The sequence below is a fragment of the Tachysurus fulvidraco genome, chromosome 25 (assembly GCF_022655615.1).
Source record: "Tachysurus fulvidraco isolate hzauxx_2018 chromosome 25, HZAU_PFXX_2.0, whole genome shotgun sequence".
Lineage (NCBI taxonomy): Eukaryota > Metazoa > Chordata > Actinopteri > Siluriformes > Bagridae > Tachysurus > Tachysurus fulvidraco.
Window position 1 is genome coordinate 3,326,057 of NC_062542.1, and position 10,812 is coordinate 3,336,868.

Sequence of the window (10,812 nt, forward strand, 5' to 3'; positions counted from 1 at the left end):
CTAGTTAGCTAGCTAAGCACAGATGTAGACAAGAGATTCTCAGCATGGGGTCTGTGGCACGTAGCTAGTGGGTCTATGTTTTATTTATTTATTTTAGATTTATATTTTGGTAAAATAGTGAAACCTACATTTACCTACATAGTACTTATGTTTAGGGGTCCAAGCACCAAAGTTAGACCTAATGAATACTATTTGTGGAAATAAAAGGAAAAAAAAAAAAGCACTATCGCATTGTCAGTGATTCCACATACCTGCATACGGTAATGCTAATTAGAATGGCTAGTAAAATGGCTCCAGAATTAGCCGGCCTGTGTAGCATGACCCGCATTAAATGTACACGTAGCTACATACTAGAGCCCTGCGCGGGACTGTTTTTATAAACCCGTACCCGCCCGCTCCCGCTGAATTTCTAACCAGGACCGCCCGCGCCCGCAAGCTGCGTGTTCCACTCCCGCCCGCACCCGCGATGTTTGTGTTCGCTCCCGCCCACTTCCGAGGATTTTTTCTTGAGAGCTTGTGAAAAATTTGATTGTATACAAATGATCAGACTAATTATTAGTTCAGGCTAATGTCCAGAATAACAGAATTAAACATGATTGCATTTAAATAAGGTAAATTAACACTAATGCTAATACTAATCTTCTCAACGTCATGTGTTGACTCCATTCTTATTATTAGGCTACACACTAAATCCCACGACGTCCCGCGGATCTCCCACTAAATTTTCTGACCGCCCACTCCCGCCCGGGGCAAAGGTGAAACTGCCTGCTCCCGCGAGACTTGCGTTGGGTCCCGCGGGTCCCGCGGGAGCCCAATCCCAATGCAGCCCTCTACAACATACCTGCTGAAAACATCAGTTTATTCAAAGTAAGTAAAGAATCTTTTTTTTTTTTTTTTTTTATCTGGTTGTTAAATCTACTTCCTCATAGCTCATATTCACCAGTCTAGTGTCAGGTTTAATCACTCTGCTATGTCCCTCGTAAAGACTCGCTTATATAGTAGCGTCTGACGTTGTCACTGCTCTGTCTTGAAGCTGGAATTTTTCTTCCTCAGCAAATACTTTCAGCCAGCAACCCGAAACATGTCTCTGCTAATCGCTTCTTAAAAAACGGAATATATGAATATCTTTTATTTCCTTTACAGATCATCAAACTGCAGATCATGAGTTGGGATATCCCTCAGAGTTAGGATAGTGAGTTAATCCAAGTCCTCCAGGTCCTGGCTTGCACATCTATCTCCTTCATTCCATCCTGTTCTCCGTGACAACAGTCTAGCCTTGTGTGTTTATTCCCACAACAACCAGCATGGAGCTTCCATCTCCAAGAGCATTCCATCGTTTGTTACCAGAGAAGAGTGATTAGCGTAATGTGGCCTACTTGTAGTGACATGCATCAGGCAAACATGTCATAGCTGATGTATGGAGCAGAGCTTTTCTAGTCGGGAATGATTCAGCGTTCCAACTGTCAACAAAAGAGTTTCACGGTCAACAACAGAAACCTGGAATTAATGTCCTTGATGTGTCTGCTGTGTTTATATGCCTACAGTACGTGACGCGTTTCGGTAAGATAGCTTTACCAGAATGACCCGTAGGAATTTCCAGAATGCAAACTTGATTCATTTCTGTAAAAGAAACGAGTTTTTTCAAATCGTAAAAAAAAAAAAAAAAAAAAAACGACGTGATTCATCTGTAAGCGAATTTCCGTTCACGCCGAATGCTTCTGCGACTGATTCTAGGTTTAGGTTATAACGAGGAGGAGAAAAAAAAAATATATATATATAATCCATAATTGTCATGATTAATCACCTGTGACAAAAATTTGGTTGGGAAAACTTAATGAGGAACAAATAATGAGTCATCAGTTATCCAGATAATTCAGCCAAAACAGATTCTAGCCAGCTAAGTACTGAGAAGTATCAGCTGGATACTTAGCTGGCTATGTAAATACCTCCAAGTCCATTAGCTAACACTCTCGGGTTTGCTTTTTTTTTCTCCTCAGTGAATACCTGAAATCTGTTGAAAGCTCGGACTATCGAGCAGTGGCATCGAAGGACTCGATCTTTAGATCGAGCTTTTCTTGCTTTACAAAGGTCCTTGTGATCAAATAACAAGCTAAGCACTAGCAAGGAAATTCTGAATCTGGAGAATTCAGGCTTTGGGGAAATATCTGTGCTTCCTTAAAAAGGTCTTAACTCACTAGACACTTGTCTTGACATTGACATTGACCTTGACCTTAAATACTGATTCGTTTCTAGACAGTTTGAACTAGATGCCTGGGGTCAGTTGTGTAACCTTTGTAGTCATACAGTAGTAACTATAAATGGGGGAAATTTGTTGTACCTGAGTCCTGTTGAAGGCAACGCGAGCGAACACGGCCTGCGAGATCCCGGCCCTCTTCAGCTCGTCCCTCACCCACTGGTAGATCTCGGAGGAGACCTCTGTATTGGAGGACACCTGCGTATCCAGGGGCTTGCTGAGAGCCCGGCTGACCGGCGGATGGTTCAGATACTGCTGGTTCAAGGACTGCTGCGCCAGGAGCCGGTTCACAGCATACTGCTGGTTCAGGATCTGCGCCATTACAATCTGTTGGTTGACCAGCTGAGGACTAATGGGGCTAGACACCAAGCCTGGGTGGAGACCGGGAAGCTGGGCACGGCCTGGAGCCTGGCCACTGTGGGCCAGGGGAACCGGGGACGGCGGCTGCTCGGCCGTGCTGCCCGGGATGGGCTGCTGACTGAAGCTCAGGTGGTTGGTGCCAGGCGGCGAGAGGTCTGATAAACCATCCAAGTCGGCTAGAAGACATAAAGAGAAAGAGAGAGAGAGAGAGAGAAGCATTATTGCTTCTAATAGTTAGATCTTTGTAAGGTATAAAATCAATAACCCCTCTAATCGCTTAATAGCTAAGCTCGCGTGACATTCGCATGTGGAAAACAAGTTTAAGTTGACTGTAGTGAAGAGACACAAAGGATGTGGAGGAAGGAAGCACTTGGGTTATTAGGTGAAGTGTGATGGGAAGGAGCTGCTAGTGAGCTGGAACTTACTAACATATTCGGAGACGGAGAGGAAAGCAAGTGGCGTCGATGCTAAGCGTTTATTCGGGTGCTACAAGACCTACAGTACAGTACAACAAGCCTGGTGTAGGTGAGATCAGAAATCCAGCAAAGACATCTGAAGAATTCGCTTCGACGACGGTTTAAACCACTTTGTATCTGTAGAAGCCGCATGTGTTGAGCTTCCCAAATTAGTTTAGAACGTCCATGACCCGATCATGTGAGCAATAACAACAGGCTTTACGTGTGTACGGCCGAGGAGCAGAGTGCCTGAATCGCCCTTTATGCTCCTAATTTTCAGGAACGCAAGCTGGCTAATATGAAATTTTCAGGATAAATATAGCTAGAGGAGGGGTTTGGAGGAGCTTGGAGTCTCATGGACAAGCCCTCGCGCTTGGGCCAGCCCTAACATGACCGGGGAGAATAAGGCATCTATTTGGTACTGTTGATGGTATTTACTGTTATAAATATCTCAGCCCTTTTTAATTGACGTGCGCGAGCTCGCAAAAACAACGGGCTGGAAAATCCGAAAATGAAAAGGTCCGTTGTGAGCGTGGAGTTTTAAGCGTGAGGCCGTGGCGTCACGGCTCCTCAAACGTTCGGGGCGCATTCGTTTAAAAGGATTTGTTTAAATCAGGAGAAATTAAAGACACCTACGTATGTGTACATGAGAGTCACGCAGAAAAAAAAAAAAAGAAAAAAAAAGAAAGAAAAAAAAAGACGAAAAGTGCATTATGGCAACTCATCAAGAGATAAACACAGATTAAGAGCATGGAATCTGTCCAGATACCTATACAATAATCACGGGAACACAAGCTGGGGTGTTTAGTGACAGCGAACACAAAGGGAGCCGCTGCTGTTCCTTTCAGTGGGAGCGGGAAAAAAAAGGATGGGGCTCAATAATAATCAAAGCTTTCTCATAATCCCCCTCATTCCGGCAGTCTGATGTTACGGTGCGCCTTTGCATTCCCTTTTTTTCTAATCGTTCTAAAAAGTGCTGGGGGCCAACACACACACACACACACACACACACACACACACACACACACATATATAAATATATAGATGCAAATTGAAAGGATGGAGCGAAGTGTTTGAAGGCCGCGCTGAAGCAGACACAGAACGGGAATTCCTTCTGTGGAATCTGGCGCTGAGTGAGTTGGGATTAGTCGTACAATAGTTGAGGGAATGTGGGAGAGAGAGAGGGTGGGAGAAAGGGGGGGAGGGGGTGGGGGTGTTGGGGGTCTGAGAGAGGCCCAAGAGAACAGCAACACTCTCTCTCTCTTCATTGCTGCTCAGCCAGACAGCTCTCTCTCTCTCTCTTTCTCTCTCTCTCTCCCTCACACACACACTCCTCCCCCACACTTAACACAACCTTAAAGAGGCCCAGTTCACTCCGTTCTCATCGAAACCGTTCTCGCAGACAACTCTGTGCCCGCGTGTGCTAGTTTAAACCCCTCTTTGCTAATTGTGGCACTGCGGGTTAAATGTCTCGCGTGCCTCCAGAGCATCGTTATCCCGCGTGGTGTGCCGCTCCGAGGCAGGAGACATAAATCTCCGCCCACTGTCATGACTGAGTGATGATTGAGTCGTAAGGGGAGTGACCATCTGTGCATCTGTGTCACGTAACCTACCTACTGCGGTGGCACGTGGGCTGTCGTGGAGGACGCACGTCCCCAGGTAGCCCTCCAGCTGGGAGGGTTGGCGCACGACTGCGCATGTCGACACACAACACACACACACACACACACACACACACACACACACACACACACACACAGGTGTGGAGAGAGATAGAGAGTGTTAGTGGGTCGACATGAGCACGTGTGCATGGTAAGGGGGAGGGGGCGGAGGAAGGGGGGCAGATGTTAGATCGAGCAGCCCGGCAGGAGATTAAACATGTCAGTGTGACTCACCTCAAAAGGTGTTTGTGGGTTTTTTGGGTGTGTAACGAACGTTAAGCAGCACGTCCCGACTGCAGGCATTAGTATTTTTTTTATCTTACATATTGGAGCTGGGAATAAATATTCCAATCCGCTCCAACATAGAAATTTGTTTTTCTTTTTTTGGAGAAGGAGAAGAATTCTTTTGAAATTGAAATCTGATTTGAAAATGTGAACACAATTTAAAAAAATGCATATATATATATATATATATATATATATATATATATATAAAGCTTTTTTGGAAAAATAAAATAAAATGAAATGAAATAAAAGTCAGAAAATTCAGCACCTTTGATAAACCAATATTATAATAATTATAAAATATAAATTATAATATATATATAATAACTTTGTGAATAACGTGATAATATATAATCATATTATGTCATAATATAATTTTTTTTAATTATTTTAAAACCTGTTGTTTTTTTGTACTATATATATATATGTTTTTAATATATAATTATGAGATAATATATTATTATTATTTAATATATAATTATAATTACTTGTATATTTTTTTCCTTTTCAGTGTTAAATATAGATTTCTGTAATTTTTTTTTTTAAATAGTCATAATATTTACAACATCAAACCGTTTTATTTGCATTAGAACAAAACCGAACCTCTTTATAAATATGCAGAAAAAAAAAATAAAATAAAAGCACAGGAGTGAAAATAATAATAAAAACCATCATAAAAACATACGTAGTTAAAGCAGAGGTTTTGACGCCGCTACGGAGACGTCAGAGACGTCGTTGTTTTTTTTTTTTCATTCTGAAAAATGGTGAACCTTTTTTTGTTGTTCTGATTTGTTGATTCCGATAAATTTTGTGGTTTTTTTTTACTTGAAATGGCAAACTTGGAAGCGCAGGATTCTTCGTTTAAGCTCCTGATATGAGTTCAAGTCGTGTCTGATGCACGGATACATGAGATCGTTTTGAACGAACTTGTCGGGATGATGTCACACGACGCGTCTCGACCAGAATCTGCGGAAAATCTGAATTTATCTTATTTAAAAAAAAAATATTGGAAACTCCTTCTAATATCGTTGTTCGCTCGGATTTGAGTCCGTTAACTGTGATGGAATCGTGGAGTGTCTGAACCGGGATCATTCACCTGAGCTGTAAATGTATTGGCTACATGATGCAGCAGATGCAACCTTTGTTTAGTGAATTGAAAGTTTTGTCAATTTTTTTCTCAGATTTTTTTCCCATCCTTGCTCTGTTTTCTGTTAACGAAGCACCAGGAAGTGACATATATATATATACACAATATAGTATGTGCATAAAAAAAAGGAGTGTCAGGTGTAAGACACGGAGGAAGGCCTGTCGGTTTGACTTACCCATCATATCTTTTGTCTTCTTGAAATGTTTATACCAGCGACCAAATTCCTGACACTTCGCCGCAGACACATTTGCATAGTAAGTGCTGTTCACGATGGAGGAGATCATGCTCTGTAAAGAGAGAGAGAGCGAGAGAGAGAGTGAGAGACAGAGGGGGAGAGAGAGAGGGTGAGGGTGAGAGGGGGACATAGCGAGAGAAAGACAGTGAGAGACAGAAAGAGAGACAGAGAGAGAGAGGTACAGAGATAAAGGGGGGTTGAGACGGGGACAGGGAGACAGAAAGAGAGAGACAGAGACATAAAGAGAGAGAGGGGGACAGGGGGACAAAGAGAAAGAACAAGACAGAGAGAGACAGAGGCAAAGACAGGGGGAGAGACAGGAGGAGAGGGACAGAGGGGGGGTGAGAGGGGGACAGAGGGGTGGGGTTGAAAGGAGGACAGAGAGAGAGAGAGAGAGAGAGAGAGAGAGAGAGAGAGAGAGAGAGAGGGAGAGAAGATGAGAGAGAAAGACAGAGTGACAGAAAGAGACACAGAGCGAGAGTAATAGAAAGGGAGAGACAAGCCGATAGAAAGAGGGAGAGAGGGAGGGAGACAGAGAGAGAGAAAGAGAAAGAGTGAGACAGGGAAAGAGAGAGAAAAAGAGTGAGAGGGAGAGACAGGAGGAGAGGGAGAGAGAGAGAGAGAGAGAGAGAGAGAGAGAGAGAGAGGGGTTGAGAGGGAGACAGAGGGGTGGGGTCGAGAGGGGGACAGAGAGAGAGAGAGAGAGAGAGAGAGAGAGAGAAGATGAGAGAGAAAGACAGAGTGACAGAAAGAGACACAGAGCGAGAGTAATAGAAAGGGAGAGACAGAGGGAGAGAGGGAGGGAGACAGAGAGAGAGAGAGAGAGAAAGAGAAAGAGTAAGACACGGAAAAAGAGAGAAAAAGAGTGAGAGATAAGAGAGAGGGAGGAGGACACTGTAAACATCAGTGCGCAGTACCAGACGGTGAGGTCCGGTGTTTTGTCTGTAAATGGCCCGTGAGTGTGAGGGCCGCTGTAACTGACCCCAGAGCAGGGTAACACGGCGAGGGCATGCGCTTATTAGCAGACAATAAACTGTTTGCTACGGTTAAAGTGCAGAAACGACGGCATATTAGAACAAGCTACTGCTCTGTAAAATGAATCGACCAATCAGAATCAAGATTTCTGCAGCACTGGCGTAGAATCCGGAGGTATCGATATATACGGCTTTCTGGTTCGGGCAATTCGTTGAGATAAAAACAAATAAATAAATAAATAAAAACAACACAGCGGTCTTGTATACAGGAAGATTTACTACCTAGATATCTGAACAGATGACGCTCGGGGGATTTCTGGCCTGCGCTAAAGCGAGTCGCACTGGCAGGCTGCTCTAAAAAGCCAGCGTGGAGGTTGGAGAGGCCACACAGCGAGAGCTGCTCCTCTCACCCGTGTTCAGCGGTGTTCCTTTTCATTCTGACGCATTCCTTACAAATTCTGTTTCATTAAGCCTCAACACTTAACACCTTAACAGCCCCGGGCTCAGTCCCACACACAGATATGAGAATCTGCCCTGATTGGTATAAATATTCAAAGCAGGAAACCATCTGTTTGGAAATTACAGGTCTAGCAGCTTTATCATTTTCGGAGAGAGAATACGAGCGCCCAGGGACAGACACGCCTCCGTCTTCGCGGACCGTCGACTCAAGCTGCTCTTTCTATGCACTTTTTTTTTTTTTTTTTTTTTTTAAACGCAGCGCATGCAGGCATGGGGTCTGGGGTCATCAGGACATGATAATGGCACAAACTTGCGCTGGGGATGTTGTCTGACTCTGAGAGCAGGAGATTCAGGACGGACAGGATGGCGGAGTAACGGCTCAGTAAAGACCGAGGCTGCTGTGAACGCTTGAGCGGGACGATTAACCTTTATGGCTAGTGTGCGCACAGCTGGGGGAGATGGGAGATGACGAGAACGAGGAAAAGGTGCAGTCAAAAATGAAAAGAGAGTCTCCTCCTACTCTTCCACTTCCACGCTCTACTTTATCAGATGTTTGGGGTAAAAAAAAACAAAAAAAAACAACAACAACAACAACAACAACAACAAAAAAACGCTGCGGCAGGATGATCGACAAACGGGGCCGGAATGAAGATTTATGCGTCGACCGATTGAAAAAGGTGTGCAAATAATTACGCTAAAAACGCACCGAATCTTTCATTCGTCTGACAGCCGAGCCTGTCGCGTGGGCCGCTGTGACGCATCCGTCTCTCCCCTCCTTTCGCAGCCCTCCGCTTTTGACACAGATGTTAGAATAAATGCTGTCATTAATCACGCTTCTCGTGTCGCCCGAGCACGTGGACGGATCGCACGTCTGATGCGGGTCACAACGACGCTCGGGTCGAGAACGACCTTCGTCTGCAGGTGACTGGAAAGAAGCCGAGGCCCTTTAAATGATAAGCATCTTCAGGCGTTATCAGCGAGGCCAGGAAGTCTCGCTAGGGCACTATCACGAGCAACGATCTGCTTGGAACGAAAATGTGTCGCGTCCTGCTCTGCCGCTTTCTGCCCTCGCTTTTCTCTTTCTTTCTTTCTTTCTTTCTTTCTTTCTGTCTTTCTTCCTGCTGGTTCCTCTTTGTGTGGGCAGCCTCTCGCTTCTCCTTTCCCCACCGTGTCTTAATTACAGCTTCTTCAGTGCCAACAGAGGTGGGGTTAATCTCACTTACACATGGAAGAGTCTCATGAGCCGGAGCTGACCTAAAGGTGTGACGTTCGTATCACAGTCAGGGGTGCCACTAAGAAGCAAAAAGTCAGGACGGTTCTAAGGGCCCGCGCACATTTGGGGCCCCCAGAGGCTTGTATGTTTGGTGCGAAATGGGTGTGGTAGGGGGCCCAGTCTCATTTTCTTTCATAGGACCCAACATTGCTAGTGCTGCCCCTGATCACAGTTAACCGTCTGCCGAGCAACCTAAACACTCGACGCGTTCTTGAGTGTGAGGCATTCGAAGGCCAGACGCATTAAAAAAAAGGGCTGTGGGGAAATAAATCGAAACGCTCGACAAAACGACGGACAAAAGAGCTCTTTCTAAGCCTCTCGCTCCCTCGGCTCCAGCGCCGGTTAATTCTCCCGATACTCTGTTTGTTAACCTTCTGCGCTGTGTGCGAGGATTAACATCCTGAATATCAAGGACAAGTTAATCCTATAAAAGTTGCCAATCATGTGCCGTAAATATGCTGAGCTGTGCGTGCTCCGGTGCTTCGGCTGTCGGAGTTGTTTGGGAGGTTGCGAGCTCAAATCTCATGTGCGAGAGCCTCTTTTGGGCTTCAGGAGCTTTTTGGACGAGGCTTCGTACATATTAAACTCAGTGAAGAAATTTGATATTACTTATTTATTTGCTTAACTTTTACCCGTCAGATGATCTAACCTCGTGTCTAGCTAACTTTCCAAGCTAGCTAACGATTCATAATATCAATTTCTATTCTGATTTAATTGGTCCATTAATGGTACAACCAGGGGCGCCACTAAGGGGGGAGATTTAAGATGATTCTAAGGGCCCATGCACTTTTGGGGCCGCCAGAGGCTTGTATGTTTGGTGCGAAATGGGTGTAATAGGGGCCCATTCTCATTTTCCTTCATAGGGCCCAAAATTGCTAGTCTCACCTCTGGGTACAACACTTTGATTCCAAATGAAGACAAAGAGTAAAGTGTAGCTTCATGACGCGGTGCGCACTGTAGAACGACGTCTTCTCTCTAATATGTCTCTACGTAAACGTATATCCGCGGCCTATCTCCATGTTTAGAGACAAGCTGTGGCGGTTCGATTTACTGCACGCTAAATTTACCGCCTGCTGCTATTTAATCCATCTGTACGTGTTTATTAGATATGTTTAATGTGTAAATGCTCACCAGGACAAATTCCTGACAATAAAGCCGGGTAATATGTAAAACGTGTGTGTGTGTGTGTGTGTGTGTGTGTGTGTGTGTGTGTGTGTGTGTGTGTGTGTGTGTGTGAGAAAGAATCTTAACGATCGTGACGTGTCTGCGACTTTGTGAGGTGTCGAGTGAATTCAAAAGACCTGGCAACCAAAATAAGAAAACAATGATGGAGGAAAGAGAAATCGCTTTAGACTGTGTGTATGTGTGTGCGTGTGTGTGTAAGTGTAAGTGTGTGTGTGTGTGTGTGTGTGTGTGTGTCTGTGTGTTAATTCATGTATTCATTTTAAGTGTCATTCATTAAGACGTGGAAGAAATGAACGATTTGAGACATTCCTTTAGCTGGACATTGTTAACACACATGCGCACACACACACACACACACACACACACACACACACACGCAGGTAGGAAAAGAACAGCTCTCTCATGTGTCCGCTGATAAAAACTGCTCTCTCTTATAAAACATTTCAACAGCACTCGCTATAGAAAAGGAGGGATAGAGGGCGAGTGCAGTATTTATTGAAATTGAAAAAAAAAGACAAGTGGGA

At 44.6% G+C, this 10,812-nt stretch overlaps 1 protein-coding gene across 8 annotated transcripts in view; it reads right to left on the reverse strand.

Annotated features, from left to right (window-relative positions):
* The window catches only part of LOC113649747 (DNA-binding protein SATB1), a 55,049-nt gene that overhangs the window by 23,833 nt on the left and 20,404 nt on the right, over nt 1–10,812 (reverse strand). For 5 of the 8 annotated variants that reach the window (XM_027157689.2, XM_027157685.2, XM_027157692.2 and 2 more), the window contains exons 6-8: nt 6,338–6,449; nt 4,683–4,760; nt 2,339–2,790 (exon numbers count right to left, since the gene is read on the reverse strand). In XM_027157689.2, coding sequence (XP_027013490.1) covers nt 2,339–2,790; nt 4,683–4,760; nt 6,338–6,449 — 642 coding nt within the window. The remainder of the gene's footprint in view (nt 1–2,338; nt 2,791–4,682; nt 4,761–6,337; nt 6,450–10,812) is intronic. The other 3 variants (XM_047808659.1, XM_027157690.2, XM_027157693.2) reach the window with 1 other exon arrangement.